At 45.9% G+C, this 19465-nt stretch overlaps 1 protein-coding gene across 1 annotated transcript; it reads left to right on the forward strand.

Moving 5' to 3' along the window:
* The first annotated feature begins 335 nt into the window (after nucleotides 1-335).
* LOC131287805 (uncharacterized) lies at nucleotides 336-18621 on the forward strand. Its single transcript, XM_058316888.1, has 6 exons — nucleotides 336-444; nucleotides 13050-13446; nucleotides 14838-14928; nucleotides 15006-15282; nucleotides 15351-15448; nucleotides 15520-18621. The coding sequence occupies exons 1-6, from the start codon at nucleotides 336-338 to the stop codon at nucleotides 18619-18621; spliced, it is 4074 nt and encodes a 1357-aa protein (XP_058172871.1).
* Nucleotides 18622-19465: the final 844 nt, after the last annotated feature.

Raw genomic sequence — 19465 nt, forward strand, 5'->3', positions numbered from 1 at the left:
CTGCCTTTCCAAATTGGCTCACCCCTTCCTTCCAAGAAACCTTGCCAAGCAATCAGAGACGATGACCGACGCCGGGAGTCGCCTCTAGCAGCGAGTAGCGATACCACGCACAACCGGGAGTTTCGTTCTAAATTGACCTTATCAATCAACGGCAGCGAATGTGCGCTGCACTTGCAACTAGCTGCATGACGCATACACCCAAGAACAACACTCTTTCAGCATCCGGTCGTCGGCATTTCTGTTGCGCCACTTCTTTCCTTTATACCCTCCTTTTGCCAGTAACACTGACAGTTTTTCCCTTTGTTTTTCGTTTTCTCTTTCCTTTCTTCAAACAGATGTCAGCGGGGTTGATGTCGTGTGTGCGCGAAAATTCGCCACCACTGGAAAACACCATCGCACAAGTGCAGGATACACCAATAACGATCACCACTCCAGAAACTGCAGGTGAGATTTGCTTGAACGTCACCGTTTTTGTTCCGCGAATACTAGTTTGGTGGCAGTATAAGTTAAAGACTTACGGTAGTACAACAAACCTCTTGCAATCGAGTAAAAATGCTTTGCTCTGTTAAAAATAACCTGATCAACTGTCCAGTTGAACACGAGAAATCACATTGCTTTGTTCGCCCCTCGTAGATTGAGTAAGCCCCTAAAGGTATGCTATCCGCATAGCACAACGCAACGAATGTGTCATGTAGCTTGCATACATTGAGGGGTTTATCAACGTCGCTATGGATAGTGATGGGTAAGGTAGCACAGTCCGATGATTCCGGAGTGAGTGAGTTGTTCGCTCAGTGGACTGTGGCACATGATTGATGTAACGGGAGTCATTGTCGTTTTTTCAAAAGAATTTTAGTTGTTTCATTCATTAACACTTGATAAATCAAAAGTCAATAGTCTGATATTATAAAGTCTCACAGAATAATAAAAAATTAATAATTAATAGTATAATAAGGTCCAAACGAGCTTAACCATTTTTGACAAGATAGAACATTTTTTTCAAAAACGTTGCTTCCGCAAAACTAAAAGTAATATTCATTCCTATGCTTTATCCTGATTCATTCAATTTTGTTTTTTTTTGCTTTCTTGTGTACTCTTCAATGGCCAAAGCATGAAGCCTTAGAAAACAACGTTTTTGAAGCACCTCTCATTGCCAAACGCATGTTACTTGCTTTCGTCATGCTTGCTACGCGCCAACTTTACGGTACGTTGAAAAGCGAGCAAAATGGCGAGAGGGAAACCCAAAACGTGTAGTAAACTATATCAGCACGTGCGTCTGCAACTGGAGCAGTTTTCAATTTAACTTGGCGCAATGGGAGGGCGGAAAGGGCTTTTAATTCCAAAAAAAAAACAAACAAACCGCGATGTTAAACGGATGATTTTGAGCGCACAAACACACTCATGTTCCGTACATGTCATAATTTGGATAACGGTTCTGTAAAGCTTAAGTTGGCTTCACGGTAGATATTCGTTGGGGGTTTTTTTCCGCATCTATACCGCATGGCGGCGCTTGGTTCACGAATTTGGTTTCTTATCCTCACATGTTCGGTCCGGTTTGGACAGTGTTTTGAAGTTTCTTGTCTAGAAAAAAAACGTTTGAGCAAAGTTTAACACTACATATGAAATACAATGATTGAAAGAGAGAGAAAGGCTAGGAAAATTGGAGCACGCTTGATAGTTTTATTGGACACTTTCTCAACGCCGAACCCCGAACATATTGTTCGCAATGTGTGTTCGATAAAACCCATTCGAGCGCGAAGGGCATTTTGCAAAACTGGAGTAAGAAACAGGTGAACGATCGGTTTGCCAAAACCCGTCAGTTGGTCAGTTGGCACAATGGCGAAATCTTCGCACGCCAAAAGAAACGAAAAAGAAATCCCAACAGTGGAAGCGAGGACAGTGGAACTTGTCAGCTAGCTGCATCCGGTTTGGGAGTAATTATAGGAGCAAACTCTCTCACTCCTCGTATTGGTTCCGATTACGTCAGCACGCATCGTAATCGTTGCGTTAAACGGAAACGGAAGCTGCAGCACAAAATCGCAGTACACGCAGCGTCTGGATGTGCGTGAACCACGATAAGACTTTCTTCGGTCATCTCGAAAGGCCAAAATCGGTGAGCGGTCATTGCTTTCCCGCGGCGTGACGTTCCGGGGCGTCTGCAGGAGGTGTGAACGTCCGCCGAAGTTTTTCGTTTAAAAGTGAGAAGCATTTTCGCTGACGCTGATGAGCTCGGCCAGAAGAAATGGGAGGAATCGAAGAGAAAAAACACAGCTGATTCAAAATTATTTCTGCCTCTCATCACGAGCTGCCTAAATGAGGTGTAATTATTTCGATCTTAATGGGCTGGTCAGGCGTGTTCCGGGTTTATTGGGTGTTTCTTATGCTTATTTTCTACAGTTTCCTCTGCGAAGTATTTGTTGAATTCTCGCGATGCTTTTTTCCAATTTCCGATCAGCCTCAACAAGAGCATATCAAACGTCCGCTGGCAACGTGCCACGGTTTTCGAGCCGAACGTCACCTGAAAGCTTTCCCCTCGCATCTGTTTTTCTTTGTGTTTCTAATTTTTCCCTCACGCCGGTCAAATTTTTGCATACATTCCTGCAAAAAGCTCACCGATAGCATGCAGCAACCTGCGAAGGGGGCGAAGCAAAGTAAACGAAAGACACTGCAAAACCTTTCGCTCAGTTCCGCCGTTTGATGGTTTTGCATTAGCCATTAGCATCAGCCGGCGATATGCTCATGCCGGGGGGAAATGCACCGGCAGCTATCGACAGTTTTCCACATCGTTTCAACGCCAGATGAGTGTGCTATTCGGGGCTAGGTTTCTACGCTTTTCGTTCGGGGCAGGAAAGGTCAACGGTGAAGGCCTCAAAATCAATTCCATTGCGCGAAAATTTCAATTACAATTAACAAACAGAGATGTACTTTCAAGTGCGTAATGATGGTTTCAAGTGAAAGTTTGTGAAGCAGACGAAGATGCGATCACGAAGAAGAAATGGATAATCTTGTTTATGCATTTTGATAGATGACTTTATTCTAGAAAGCAGTTATTTTATCTGGTGTTTATCTTCTTTAAATGTTGCTCAGCTACAATTTTAGCATTTTATTAGTGTTTTATGATATAATCTATTTGTTTGCATCCATTGGATATGCTATTGCTGCATTTGTGGTTGTTATACAACACGAAATAATGTATATTTAATCATTTTGTTTATTATATACTTTTGTTTTTAAATGTTCATTGATTCCAGATTAAAGATCCAGATTGGTTCGTATTACTATTATCCGTTTTAATAAACCAAACAAATAGAATAAAAAAAGTCTCAAAATAAACTAACCCACAAATATTTGCGACGATACTGAAATCCTTTATTAAGCATCCGATTTAGGAAATAAGTAGTCGTGTCAGAACAAGATTGTAATTTTCCTTTGACCGTATTCTCAATGCCTGTCTCATAGCTGTTCAATACGTTTTCATAGTAAGGCTTCGTTGTTCATTAGTACCCATTAGTTTTATTCTTTGTTGTCCAATGTTTCAATTAAACATCAATTAAAATTGTCATTTTGTTTGTTTAACAATATTTATTGTTATTTTTCTTCGTCTGATTTTTTAAAACAAAATATGAGATAAATATTGGAAGGCTCTAATATTTTTGGTAAACGATATTCAACTAAATGTTTTCAAAAGGTATAATAAAAATTTGAATTGTAGACTATCATGTCATGGTCATGTAGACTATCAATTATGATATAATTTAACAACAATATAATAGATTTTATAAAATTAAAAGTGAATAGCCATTGTTTAACCACTTTTATACGATATTTCCACATGTCAATTCTGGGTTGTTGCTAATTTTCAACGTTTGCTCACATCGTTCTGCATGATCAATCTTTTGATATATTAGTCCCAGCGATAATTTAAATATCAAGCATAAAGCAGAAAAGTAAAAGCTTCGCATCAATTTGAATACAAACATGATTTTGTTTGGCTCGAATGCAATTAGGAACCATTTACACACGCGTGCGGTGGCGGCACGGGGTGCGAATCATTTTGCTTGCATAAATAATTGTTCGTTTAATGCACCCGAAACGCCACGGAATCTGCTTCCCAGAGGCGAACTTTAGCGCAGTAGTTTTACGGTGAGAACTATTACAGGCGTAAAAGTCGCGTAGCCGCATCGGGACACGATCGACAAAGATGATCTCACCCCGCTGGCTGGCAGAAGGGGTTGTGGGCAGCCTTAAGCCGACGCCGATAGGATTGTGCGCCAAGGCGGCCACCGCGTCACGGTCGCGTATCGCGCGAACTTCCACCTACGAGAACCAACCATCATAGCACAAGCCTTCCCAACACCCATCGGAAAGGGGAGCAAACAACGTCGAAGCGAAAAAAAAAGGCAGACTGCGGTGCCACCACCACCTTGGACGACCCTCTAATGGGGCTCCATCACATCTGGTCGTGTGTTGTTGGAGTGGCGGGTTCGGCTGATGGCGAACCGCGAGTTGTTGGAGTTCGCGTGCCATCGCTCGCCTTCGCCACGCTCATTGCCGTTCGATTGCTTGCGTGTAGCGGACGTGCTGCCGGTTGTTCGCGGGACTCGCGCGCGTGTGTGTGTGTGCTTTTCCACACTTCCAAAAACGAAGATCGCGATCAAGGTTTTCTTATCGGTGTAGCACCTACTCCCAGCCTCAGTGCGGCAGTGTTTCCACTCCGTTAGCCATTTCGGCAGCTTCGTTCTAAGTGTGACCCACCCGACCCGGTGTTGATTTTTTTTTGTTTATTGCTCACTCAAAAGCACAGCTCCCCACAGCTTGCTTGAGTGTTCCAGTTCAGTGGTTCAGTGCATCACGCAGCCCGACGAACGACGACAGCTGTCAGAGTTTGGGCAGAACGGGCGAACCAAACGTGCGGATCGGAACCGTTAAGGGAGATTTTCCCTTTCCAGCCCCCGGGGCGGAAGAAAATTGGAAATTGGCTGATTAGTTGTGGTTGACAGCGTTCAATTTGTGGTTAGTAGTAATATGCCGAGGCTTTTTCGTTATTATTGTTATTGTATATTGTTGAATGATTAGCGGTGTGTTTGTGTGTGAGAGAGTGTTCTTGTTGTTGTTTTTGCTTCCCGTGAAGCGTATCGTCTTTGACGAGCAGCTGCTCAAACGTGGAAAACCCACGGTGTGAAGTATGTGCCTCATGGTGTTGTCGTTTAAAGCAGGCACTATCTTATGCGTGTGTGTACGTGCTAGTATGTTTATCTTGTTCGTGGGTGCACCCTTTTGAAGGTTTGATTTTCCCATGTGAAGCCTACGAGAAAGTAATGCAAACTGTGGTCGTGCTTAATTGTTTATGCTCGTATGTGTTACTTGTTACAGATTCAATTGTTTGTGTTATTTTTAGCCATTTCTAAGTTTCTAGATATACAACTTTGAAATATTTGCTTCAACTCCTAAACTTCTGTATAATCCCCTATCTGTTGAGTTGACGGATGGATCGAGCGTCACGAAGAAGGTCAAATGGGAAACTCGTTAGCCGCGGAACCATTCTGCGTCGCTATATTCCCGGTCACGCCGGGCAAAGATTAATTAATCAGCTGAGATTTTGGGCTTTGCGGGGCTCAACGTCGAGCAGCGAAAATAAGTTTCCCCACTCTCAACTCAAAGACGGTGCGCCATGATCGAGTTTCCCTACGCATCAGGTCGACATCGAGGGCTTTTCCTAGCCAACCGCTTCTCGCGTCTCGAAAGCGTGCGTCTTTTGTTGTTGGCTTCTACGACGCAGTCAAACTGTGCCGCTCCAGACTGAAGACGCCTGGAGGCTGAAGAGAACGCACAAAGGAAATCAACAACACAAAAAAAAAATGGGTAGAAAGGTTACACTGACAGGCAGAATGACAAAGGGAAAACACCTCGGATGCCTCGGTCGAATCTCGAGAAAGAGGCTGAGGGTGAGCAAATTACAAAGAAAATGAATAAATTCGCCTTCCCTTTCCGCTCTTCCACCGTCGGGGCTTCCGCGTGCTTCCAAACCACGGAGTGGAAGCCATCGGAAGAAAGTGTGCCATCCGGCCATCATTCAATGGTAATGATGTGAAAAGTTCCCAAAACAGTCTTCGCGGTCGCCGGTGGAAAAACTCTTGACCGGCTTCTCGTGATTCTCTCCCACGTGGGAGCCTTTTGTCGCCGGAGGGGGGGGTGGGTGGAAAAATGAAAAGTGTGAGTGAACAAAATGCGATTGTGTGGGGGGCTCTGAACGCTGAAAGGGAGATTCCGTCCGAAACCCCCTTTAGTCAACTAATTGCCCGCATGTCTATTCTGCGGGCTCAGTTTGTGTGCGGGCCTGTTTGCGTTTTTCGGAATTAATAAAAGGAATAAAGTGTTTAAATCTCGGCTTGACAGCGACGAGACTAGGGCGGGCGGATAGCGAGCGATAAGAGAAGCAAAAAAAATGAAAGATGCATATCTTAACCCAATCTGTTGGAAACCCGGGGGAAACCCTGCCAAATGGGAGTTCATATTTAAAACGAAACTATTCGAGGTTGCTCAAACTAGGCCTGGGGCAAGAGAGGGAGTAATAAGAAGGGGGGGGGGGGGGGGGGGGGGGGGGAAACGTGAGCAGTGCACTAATGTCGGTAAAGTGCACGAAAATGGTTACAAAGTGCGGCTCGGTTTCGGTTCAGCTCGTCATAGCAAAAACACGAAAAAAAAAGAGATAACAATAACCTACAAAGTCAAGCTCCCTAAGTGGAGCTCCCAAATCTTCCTTCCCACCCGTGTTTTTCCGGCCAATGAACGTCCCGGTTGGAGGCAAACCGAAAAAAACGCCAGAAACAAACGGAAAAATCACCACCAGGAAGCTGAGAAATGATTTAGCGTAATGGTTCATGGACCCATCTCTTCGTCTTCGTTTCGGTTTTTTGTTACCTTTTCGCGGTAAATACATTTCGCATACAAACTTGCCCCCCGGAATCGGGAGGTGGAGGGATGCGGTGGGGGGATACGCGCCTCCGTATGATAATGAGCGGTGGAAGAGATAAAAACCGGGAAAACAGGAGCACCACCCGGTAGCGTTCGCTACGCCCATGAAGGCGAAAAAGGTTAAGGTTTTCGCGCGAAAAAGTGTGCCGCCGAGGGAGAAAAGCGTAGCTTTAAGATTTGCGGGCAGCTTTTCGGACACACAACAAGTCAGAAAACCAGCTGGTTTTGTTTGGGGGTACTTTGCGTTATTGTTTGTCGTTCGGGGAGGAGTCACACGCGGACCTGATTTACCACCCCAAACTGGGTCTATGTTGGGCTTTGGAAAGGATCATAAAAGAAAAAGCAAACCCTTTTGCGATCGAACGCCAGTCACGGGGCGTTGGAGAACTCCGAATTGAAAAACCTCTTCTCTCCCGCGAGGTTCGGATCGGGGTGCGCCCATAATCCCGCATAGCCCACTTTTTCTGGCGCCTTTTTGGGGAGGAAGGCGAGAAAAGTTTCTCGCTGATCGTTGTTTGACGTGCGCGCGATATAAAAGGCAGGGTGTATAAACGTATGCGGCTCAAAACGGTAACGGCGGGTGGCTAGGGGGGCTTTGCGATATAATGCAAGGCTGCTTGGCACCAGTTGCTTCAAGGTCGAACGCCGCCTCCAGATTTATGGTGTGTGCGATGTTGTGCCGCACCCTCGCCCAGTGTTGAATTGATCGACCAGGGAATGCTGATCGCGTAGCGAACGGTATTTGAACGGTGAGGTAATTGTACCGAACGGCTGGATACGCAAGCTAGGTATGAAGGCCATTAATTTGGTTCGAATTATATCTGTGTTTGCAAGCACAGTTGTGCGTTCATATAGAAAACGTAGTATTTTCGGGTGCTCAACATTATCAAAATATTTTTGACCTAATCTGCTGAAGATGTTTTGTTTGGAGTACCTAGATTGATTCTGAAATTGTCTTGATTTGATCAAATATTTTAAGAGAAAGTCTCGTAAAACGAACCAGCACGTTTTTATCAGAATTAAGTCATTTAAACAAAATGGCATTATAGAATATGTTCATTACAGTGTCTAATATACCCTACGTGCATTTATTTCACAACTCAAAAAATTTACTATAGAAAACAGGATAAAACTGATTATGCCTGAAATAATCAAAGGTTTCTCTACAATAGTTTAAACTATTGGAATTGTTACGAAATAATGGATTCATAATCCTTGCATTCTGGTTGGGAAGACAAAATTAAAATTATCCGCATCATGGGGTAATATGCTTAAGTGCGACAGAAGAGTTTTCCTATATCCAATTTGAATATTCTTTTCGCTTTTAGAAGCTAAATTGATACTCTTACCACTGTTTTGCTAATTCCCACTTTCATCGTTATGAATTCATTTTCAACTTCAGTCAATTTTACTTATTCAACCTTAACTTTTCAAACTTTTCAATTGCTTGATTTCACACTTTTATATGATTTGACAATATTTTTCAATGTCTTACAACCATTTGCGTCTGATCTAAGATAAATTTTAAAATATTTAATCGTTGATGATGATAATGGTGTTGTAATCGAGAGATTAAAGTATTTTATCATTTACCTGGCGTTAACAAACTCCTGAAATTAACTTTTTCCATGCTTCTAATCATTATATTATTAAAATTATATTATATAAATTACTAACATGTACTAGAAACCCCACACGGTTTCTTGCTTTGATTTAGAGGGATAATTTTATCGACCGTCCGCATTTAGAACTTCGAGAATTTTTCCTTACCTAACTCGAGTACAGTACGTTGTGTTTCTTCCAATTGCTTTGTTTAGCAAGTTAAAAGCGGAAAGCAACCCTTTTTCTAGCCCTCTGCTAGCCTAAGTTGTTTCTTTCTTCAGCGAACACGCTTTATATGTTCGCCTTTACAACTGCGCCCGCTTTCTTACGTCAAACCTCTGGCGCCATGTGATTGCCGTACGAAGGTTGGCAGTATGGCGATAGGTTTGGCCTCGTGCCGGACCGTTCGGCACGTGCACGAAATGAACGGATTGTGGCCACCGACGCTTGGAAGGCAAGAGAGCAACAAGGCGAGCGAGGCGTCTTGAATCAGATAGCGAAATCTAATCTAACATCATTGTTTTTATTTCACCTGCCCTGCAATTGCACTTGCTTTGCTTCGTTTTTTGGTTTTGTGTTTGTCTTATTTCGCTTGGAAATTGTCTTGTTGTTTGTTATCAATTGCAGGTGTTCAACATGTGTTTCGACAAAATTATTTTGTAACAGTTGAAGTTCTTAAAACGCTTAAGTGATTGCTCGAGTCGACACTATGGACGTGGAAGGAAAAGGAAATGAAAGCATTCTATTAATAAAACATTCGACATCTTTAAACAAAAAACAGAATTCACCTCGTAAAAACCATAAACGCTCACGTGGGCCTCCGAAACGGTCCACATATGCACGAACTCACGCAATTGTCATCGTATTCGAGCTGAATTTAAGATGCTGTCAACTGCCGCATCCCGTGACTGATGGGTCGACTGCATTACGGTTACTTTTTAATCGTTCACTTTGACTGACATGATTTATCGGGAGTAAGGAAACGCTCGGTTTTTTCCTGAACGATTGTACCTCTATGGGGTGAGAGCTGATAAACGTCACACTTGTTATGCGTTGAGGATCCATCAAATGTGTTTATATTAGACTTGTAACGATATCCGTTCGTTATCAAATCTTCCACAAATTGGGCTTTTATATAATTCCGCTCGTTGCGAAACGTGGCCAAGGTGCGAACTTTCGTTCAGAAACCGCACCGGATGGTTCTTTTAAAGGCGTGTTTGGTTTTTTTTTGTTTTGTTACACTCCCTTGACGTGCGTGTGGCGCAGATAATTTCTCCGAAAACTTGAATTTGAATGTTCGCCTTGCGAGTTGGTTGGTAATCATGCTGGAAGGAGGAGACCCGATAGAAAATTGGACAATTTTGACGAGGCTGAGGCTGTGATGCCGCCGCCACCTCAACGAGCCACTCGTGTACATTAATCAAGATATTAAACAACGGCGCAAAAGTTTCTCTCCGGCTGCGGAAATGCGGTTTAATATCGTGGTTCGGCGTCATTACCCGAAACGTCTTCGGGTACTGCAATAAAAGGAAAACAAAAGGCGGCACACGTGTGTTCGAGTGTGTGTGTATGTGTTGCCGGAAGAAGGTCGGCCAAGATGGTCGCTACCGAGGCACACCGGGTGGTTCGGCGGTCATTGCGTCGGCGAAGTTAATAAAACTTAATAACAATAATGTAAATAATTAACTCCCTCCCCCCTTCCCTCGACAACAACCTCTCTGTCCCTTCCGTTTCGTCCACGTGCCATTCGATGTACGCACGGGTTGTGATAAGAAAACCCCCCCGGGTGGGACCGGAGAGTCATTGGCCGTTTTATATCGTGACTTCCAACCCTGGTGGCTTCGGTACGCGTTAAATCCGAATTGGATTCGCTTACGATACCCTCCGACATGGGCCCATGTGGATCGTAAGGTTGATTTTGCATAATTACACCATTTTTTGGTTGGGAATTGTAAAAGAAAACAACAAAAAACAAACATCCTCCACCACGCCATTCATATACGTTAGGGTTTGTTTGAATCCACCGTAAAAACACCGTCTGCCATCTTTGGTGCGCTTCAGATTGAAAATGAAGATAGTATTGCGGCTTCGAAAAATATAAATATGGACACTCAAAGCACACCGTCGTGTTGGTGGGTTTTTTTACCCTTCTATTTATTCCTCATTTAACCCCCATAAAATGTGGAATATGAATGAATTTCTCACTTGTCTTTCGATTCGCTTTTAGAAACGTTTTTCTTCACGTTTGGACGTACGTGCGGCTTCAAGAGTGTCGGCAGCAAAACCGAACCCAACTGACCGGTAACGGTTACCGACTCGACCGGAATCGATGATCGTTAGCCGACAAAGCTTGGACGCTTGGTAGTTCATTTATTTTCTATTTTGTTTTGTTGACATGTGCCCTTTCGTGAAGCCCCATTTCTTGTGGACGCAAGGATGCAAACAAAGCACACCCACATCAGGATCGCCAGAAGATCGGAGCGTTTTTAGTTTATTGACCATATTTTTAACACCCACCAGAAGCTTGATCCGGAGATCCGAACGCGGCGGAGGTCATTTGAAATATTTATTTCAGCTCGATCAGCTCGATTCCATTGTCGGTACGACACCTCTTCGTGTGACACGTGTGTGGTTGGTGATGACTCTCCTCGCGAGGTCGGTGAGTCAATCGGATCGGATCAAATAGCCGCCCCGTCCTCCCCCTCGCCCTCCCTATCGTCGTCGATGACATGTTGTTTGACAGCTGATGTCATGATGCGTGATCACATCACGGAAGGTGTGAGCGTTTGCTCGGTAACTTAGAAGGTTATTGCGGTGTAGAACGGCTTTACATTAGTCTGATCGATGCGGTGCGATGTGATGCGATGCGATGGTTACATGTTTACCGCTTGTTGGTTGTTCGCACATTTACGAAATTGAAACTGTCAACAGCAGGTTCGATGGATATTGGTAGACACAATGAACGGCACGGTAGATATTGTTTTTCTTCCATTTGATATATGGAATATTCGAGTGTCTTTTCTTTTCTTCATATTTTGAAATCTGACCCGATCGTCAGGAGGAAAAATGAAAAACTATAAGATTCAAATATTTATTTCGAGCGGGATTCGAGCCCCTTACCTTCACCTCATTATCGTATGGATAAACATATCAAAAAAAAAACCTCCACACGACGAGTGTGGTATGACAATATTAAGTCCACCTGACGTAATGTTTGTTGACTCAACTGGTGCTACGCCAGCGCTAGAACAAACGGCATTTTGCGTCACTCTCTTGAACAAACCACTCGCAAAGCCTAGGGGTCGGTAGCGTACAACGGAAGCAAAGATGCGATGCACAACAGCCCGGTCCGCCCTCAATGCATACAATTGGAACAGATTGTTTGCCAATAGGGTAGCCACGCTTATAGCCATAGCATAATGGCACGGCATATTTGCATCGGTTAATCTTTCGAGCTGCTTATCGCACCACCAAACACCGCTAGAACGGTGCAATAAATGCAATAAAACACCATAATAACCATCACAATATCAACCGATAAGCCAATGATAACAGGGTTCAAGATAAAACGTTACCTATCTCGTGTGGTAAATATAACTCACATCTACTTGTTTTATTTTCAGATTATGAATATATTATCTTTATCTTTTCGAAAACAAAACTCCCTTTTACACACAACGAATGAAGCGAGTTTTGGGGGTAATTGGGTACAGTTTGTAAATGAAGATAATCCACATACAATGTTGCTATATTGATTCTGTTGGTTAAGTAATGGAGAAGTGTTAAAATTAAAAAAATGCATATAGATGTCAAGGAAAAAATGATTTTTAAGCCAATTTTGTTTTTCAACACATAAAACATTAAATTTAAAGGAAAATGTACTTTAAAACATTAAAAATGGAAATTCACGTTGAGGCGGTTTGAATACATACAACAATTTTTTAAATAAAAAACACAAAGAATTAAGATTGAGGTTGAAGTAAAATTTTTCAACACGATGATTAAAAACTGTTTAAAATATCAAATAGACCAAATATTTAGAGGAACAGTTATCTTGCTTTTGGTTAAAAATACATGACAGAACACTTCTAATATTAATCTATAAAATTCTATAAAAAAAATGTTCTACTCAAACTAACTTAAATAAATAGAAAAACGAAGAAAAAGGTGTAGATTCCAATCTGCAACTCATTTTAGGGGAATCGATTCGAAAAGTTAATTAATGAGAGCTTTTTGCGATGGTACAGGAAACAAAACATATTTACCCATCCCGAAACCCCGTTACAAGTACCTTCGGTAAACGACGCATTGAATTTGGCGTACAACCAATCAATTGAAACCGACAAGACTGAGAAACGATTACCTTAAAAGGCAAAGTCGGCCTCAAATAACGCGGCGACGACGTGTGCTTCTTATCTATCACCCAGAGCCCCAATCACTTATATTGTATGTTTGGTTTCCTCTCTTCCCGCTAGCACCAGCGAACGCCGCCGACACCACCAAACGGAAACGGTTCCACCCGCTGCGCAACCTCCGCCGTATCTTCCGCCGGCGAACCGTCGCCTCGGCCGACCGCGCGCCCGGCCAGCTCGGTGCCAAAGGGCAACAGACGCACATCCACTTCGCCACACCCGGCTGCTCGACGACCGATGCGACGCTTCCGCGCACCGGCTACGGTCTCCCGATCACGATCCGCGCTGGTGGCCCCGAGTCGGCGGGAGCGGTGCCGGGCACCTCGCAGGCCGCTGGGGGCGGTGGAGCGCCGGGCGGGTACTTCAAGCGCGAAACCTACCGGCTGCGGAACTCCGATGATCTAGACAAGGAGATGTCCGACTACCAGCGCAGTCTCAGCGAAGGTCGACTGGTCGATAGGTAAGTGGTCGTCCTCCCGCGATAAAGGCGCATCGCCCGGGTGGGGATTCCTCGTAAATCCCAGTCACTTTGCGCCGATTGATTTTCTTCCCACCTATCTTATCGCGCCCATATGGCCCGAATGACAATCGTTACGTGGAGCAGGAGTTCGTGCCATGCCGACCGTAGAGGCACCACCCTTGCTTTCAATCCGCGCGATAACTGCGAATGCGCAACACTCCGGCGAACTTCCCGAGCGATTGTTTTCTCTGCCTTCTCCTTTGGAAATCCATTCGAAACGCGAAGGTATATTCCCTAAAGCAACCGAGGTGCCTAGGTTAGTCTTATCGGAGCAATCAAAGCGTCCAGTCGGATTTACGCGTATGGCCAATCGAACCGGTCAACAATGATCCTTCAGGTCGATAAAGTGTCACCCGCTCAACGGTACCGAACGTTGATAAGATCGACTTTAATAGCGTAGGTGGTTCTTCTTCATGTACCATGTGTGGCTGTTGTGTATCGTATTCTAATGTTAAACACGCTGATTCTATTGGGAAAACATGATTTTCGAACGCATTTTAGATAGTTCGCTGTCAAGTGGAATTGCTTGTACACATGTGCTAAACTGTTTCTTATCGTTAGCGAAACTTTGTACAGACATTCTGTTGTGTATAAACACATGTAGCAAAGTGTTCTATAACCCTCAAAGAAGAGGAGTTCGCTAAGAGCCGCAAATGAAAGATCGACATTGTTTCTTTTTTACTTTACGTGAACGAATATTTCACGGGTTTTCTGAGTGATTGAAGGATCAAATATCGAACAACAGCAATAAGCAAATAAAAAGGGTCACGTGTAGCGTGTTAAAAAGTGTAATTTCGAACAAAACCATATCTTTTCAATCATGAACAAAGGTACACACGATGCCAAGCCGTAGTCTTTTTGATTTGATCAAACATTGGACTTTTGCTCATGTGGTTCAGTTTTACCGTTTTGTTTAACCTAATATCTGAATTACTGATCAAGGAGTTGGTTTAGAACATGCTTTAAAATGTTTTAATGTCGAATTAGAGAATGATCAAAGGGTACACATTTTTATTAATTGACTTTGATCGTAACAAAGTTTAGTTTCAATAAATTCTCTTCAAATTTATAGGAAAAGCGTTTAGAGGCAAAAAGATTAATTTGCTGTTTCATTACTGTTGAACAGAGATTCAATTTAATTTGTCCATAGTGTTAGTGTTCATAGTACTATACTAAGCGCCTTTAATAAAGTTCGCAATCGGCTTTGAACCAATCTCCAATGTGAATCCAGCTTAACCCGAAATCCAACTCCCATAACCCTAGTTGCCGTAAATGCAACTAGACCATCACTTATAAGGCTTCTTTTCCTCTCCCTCCGATCCTCTTCATAGTGACATCAGCCGGGATGGGCTTTCGCAGTCACACGATAGCGTTTTCTCCGAATCAGCCGGCACTGCCAGCAGCTTATCGATTACACTGAAGGTAAGGTTCCGTTACAAATCTGGAGCGAGTTGAGTTGGCGTTCATGAACCTTATGCTTCTCTGTTTCGTCTGCACAGAATGAATTAGCAGACGTACTACGAAAGCGGAGAAAGGATCGCCAGGAGGAGGTCTCGGACGAAGATCTCGGGTTGCCGTTAAGCCCGATCACGCCGCAGCGTAAGGATCGCGGGATGAACAAGAGCGAAGGATCGCTCAGCATACTGAGCATGACCAGCTCCGATATGGACGATGACCGGTCGGCGTCCAACATGAGCGGACACAATCTGCTCCGGCTCGAGTCGTCCACTTCCGGTTCGGTCGGCATGAACCGGTCCGACAATATGGATGAAAGTGGTAAGAAGTGTTGTCTTCGGTTGAACAAGAACTTTGTATTTAAATAGCGTTTCCTTTTTCCGCTTCAGGTGACTCCTCGAAACTTTGCCATTCCGCAGCGAAACACAAACTTGCCGTACGACCAAAGAAGAAGGGCCCAACCAGGGCACGAGCTCGCCCAAGAGAGGTACGGGTGGAAGTCCCCGGGTACAGTTGCGAGTTTCGCTTCAATCTCATCAATCCACTCTACTCTTACAGACCACTCTTTTGCCAGCGACACCGGAAGTCAACGAGGAGTCGTTGAAACTCTCGTCCACCAACATCGCGGATTATTCGCCGACGAAGGAAGCGGAAGAGAAGGCTCACTCGTTGCCGTACGGTATACTGCCGACCGTGGTGAGCACACCGCTCTCGGCCCACCATGGACCGGTGTCGAAAGCATCCTCCAAAGAACTCATCTCCTCCTCCTCCTCGAAGCTGATGTCGGTGAGCGTTGGCGATGCTTCGCTCGGTGCGTCATCCGTGTACGTCAACAAGAACATTTCCAAGAGCCACGAGTTCGAGCGCACGTCCGAGCATCTGCTTGCGGCACCGGACGGTGCGGGTGGCCCTGCCCGCAAGGAGGATGATGGGTTCTTCAAACGAATCCTAAATTATAGCTTCAAGAAGAAGAAACACGAATCGGTCGGTGGTGGTGGTGGTGCCGGGAAGGATGAATCGCATCCGGTCACGCCAAAGAAGGAGGACAACAACACTAGCAGTGTTTATATCACGGCCGGGGAACCAACGGCGACCGCCGACGCTGGGCCGACGGAACAAATCATGAAACTGTCGCTCGTGGTTGGTGATTCCGAGCTCAGCGAGCTGAGTGGCTATAAGAAGATCAAATCGGGTCCGGCCGCCCGGCAGCGCATTTTCCCGAAGGAAATTTTCACGGGCGACGAGCAACGCGAACGGGAAATTGCGACTCCAGCCCGATACTCCTCGAACGTGGAAGTGAACCGGCAGTCGATCGCATCGTCTGGAAGCGCGCATTCGCTAGCGATCGGTGCAGCGGAATACAAGGCACCACCATTGCACAAGAGTGAAGAGTACTTGGTAGCGAAGGCACGCAAGTTCTCCGAGCGTAGTGTGGACGGCGGTGAAGGTGATGACGAGGAGAGCGATGGGCGGAAGTATGTGAGCCATGGTGAGCGGATGAAGAGCCCGAAGGCGTACGGTACACACGGAACGTCGTACCAACAGAAGGCGGCAAAGGTGTCCAACGGGGGACAACACCCGGTACTACAGGTGGGACTGCAGGAAAGTCCGACCAAGCGAACGAAGGCGGTGGAAAAATCGAAAAGCTTCCGCACGTATACCGACAACGTATCGAACAATTTGCAGGCGGGTGGAGGCGGCCATCATCACCATCACCATCAGCTGCCGAGTCTGCCCAACCTTAGCTCGTCGCTGTCGGTGGGTAATTTCAGCCAGAGCAACAGTTTCCTCGAGACGGAACACAAGTTCTTCAGCATGACGGAGAACATGAACACGGGCAAGCAGCGGGTGTTTAAGGATTACATTAGCAACGCCGATGAGGAGGTGGTGGATGCACGGTTGCTTTCATCGAGTGCGTCATTGCAAAAGTTCGAAATTAACGACAACAACCTGTTGAACCCGCGCGAGGAGTACGTCGATCACCAACCGAAGAGTATCGTGCTGACGACGAACACACTGACGCCACCGGAGCCGACGAGCATCCTGAACAAGTCGAACCAGAACATCTCGCAAATTGAGGAGAACATCGATAAGCTCGTGTCGTCGCAATTTGTCAGCATCATCCGGAGCTCGGACGAGGGCAGTAGCAACGAGCGGCTGGATGATATTGGCCACGCGGGCACCGTGCCAGAGTTTATGAAAATCCAACTGAACCGCGTCGATGCCGCAACGGCGGCGATGGCGATGGGCCCGACGTCTCGTCCGACCATGAAGACGAGCAGCAGCATCGTGCTGACGACCTCACCGACACCGGCCCCACCAACGTCGCCCGCCGTCGCTAGTCCCACTGCTTCCGCCGGGCAGTATCCGGTTCCGCCGGCGGACGATGCCATAAAGATGCGCCGGTTCAGCAACGAGAACATCGAGATAACGGAGTCGAAACCACCGCTCCCGCCGTCGGTGGTGGCTCGCACCAGCCTTGTACTGGATGGGCCACCGAAGAGTCCGCCCGTGTTCCGAAAGCAACACGGGGGCAGTGGAGGCGACATCAACGCCGCCGGTGCCGGTTCGAAGCGCAACTCGATGAATCTCTCGCAGGACCTTAGCGACGACCGGAAGGTGATCCTCCAGCGCCGTACGTCCGTGACGGAGGAGAAGATCAAGTACGAGCGACGGATATCGTCCTCGTCCGAGGATATAAAGTTCGAGAAGAAAAAATCCACCTCCGAAGAGGTGCTGGAGAAACGCGGCAGTACCGGGAGCAATGCGGCCACCAACTACAACAGTGGCTCGAGCAGTGGCGACGAGCTGGTGGTACTGCGGAAGAAGCTCGTGCCCGATAAGGAACCGAAGGACAAGGATGGTACGCCCGAGCTGATGAAGGTGTTTGCCAGGCGATCGCTAAAGTTGCGCTCCGACGATGACTACAAGGTGCCCGGTACGGACGCTGGTGGGAAGCCACTGTGCAGCATCGACAGCGACAAGGAGAACCAATCGAGCGAAGAAAAGTTGGACAAGGTGGGCGCTCCACAGCAGCAGCAGCAGCAGCCGCAACAACAACAACAGCAAGATCTCTCTGCTGCGATCGTGCAACCAGCATCGATACCAGCACCTCCATTGAAAAGTAGTGCCGCTGCGCCTCCACCACCGTCCGAGGTAAAAAGTAATGGCACCGTGGAAAGCAACGGAACGAGCCAAACGATCACGGTTGATCCGTTGATCGTGCGGAAAAGTGTCACCAGTAAGCCGTTTGGTGTACCGAACAGATTCGGTACGGCAGCCAACGGGCAGACACGAAATACCACTTCGTTCGTAGACGTCCGCAAGACGCTCCTGCCCAACTCGGCCGCGGTTGTGGCCCAGGTGAACAACAACTTTGTAAAGCCGGACATCGCGTCGGGCGTCGGAGAGAATCAAACCGTAGTCAACAATAACAACAATAACAACAGCATTAACAATGGCACTGGTAACGCTACCAATCGCCATACGATCGCGTCGTTGAATCAGCTCAACAGCGCCAATGGGGGCATTGGTGGTGGGGCAAACAACAACGCTACCATCATCGAGGCCGCCGGTGGCAATGGGGAAATCAACGAGTTCAAGGGCATACTGCAACGCCGGGCGGAGTGGGAAAAGCGAGCCAAGGAAGGATTCAAGTAGATCGTGAGCTCTTATGGTGTGACACGTAGCTTTGCAGTGTTGCAGTAGAGACACAGGCAGATAGAGAGAGATAGATGAAGGTCCTGCAGTAGTCAAGGCTCCTTATCTTCTCAGCCCCACCGAGAAAATTTCACTCCATTCCATTCCCGCAAATTCCGCGCAAGGCGAAAGACCCACTCGGCAAAGTGGCGGTAGATGAACCCCAGATAGGAGGCCAACAGCATTCCTTTCGCTTTTACGGCGCACTAGAATGCGCACTAGGACCCAGTTATGACAACATACTTCCGGAGGAAGCTATGCTTTTAATTTGAGATCACTCCGAGTAAACGACGCCTTTATTGGTACGGATTGCCGAAATCCCATTCAAAAAGAGTGACCGACCGTACCGGGATGCTAAACAACCAAGTTTATATTTCCTTATGTACGGACTTTGACAAGCCGCGTGCGTCGAGGAAAGGCATCATTTACTTGGACTGCCCTCAATTATCTCCGTGTTCTTTTGCGACCATTGGTCGGACGATTTCGAACGGACCGCAACGTAGTGTGGTCCAGTGATTGATTACTACAAAATTATCATGTAATGCAAACACCACCAACAACCACCATCATCACCACGTGCATAGATAGGACAACCTGAGTCGTTAGGACAACCCCGAAACTACGTGTTATAGAACGCCTTACCAACTACTAATTATCGTTACAAAAGCGACGGGTCGTTCCCACGTTATGTTTGCGTGGTTAGGATGAAAATTCGTTGTTGCAATATATATATATATTTTTTACAATGCTGACGACATCTTTTGTGGCCGTTGAAAGAGGCGTTATTTTTATGATTCGTTGAGCG

Source organism: Anopheles ziemanni, chromosome 3, assembly GCF_943734765.1.
Source record: "Anopheles ziemanni chromosome 3, idAnoZiCoDA_A2_x.2, whole genome shotgun sequence".
Lineage (NCBI taxonomy): Eukaryota > Metazoa > Arthropoda > Insecta > Diptera > Culicidae > Anopheles > Anopheles ziemanni.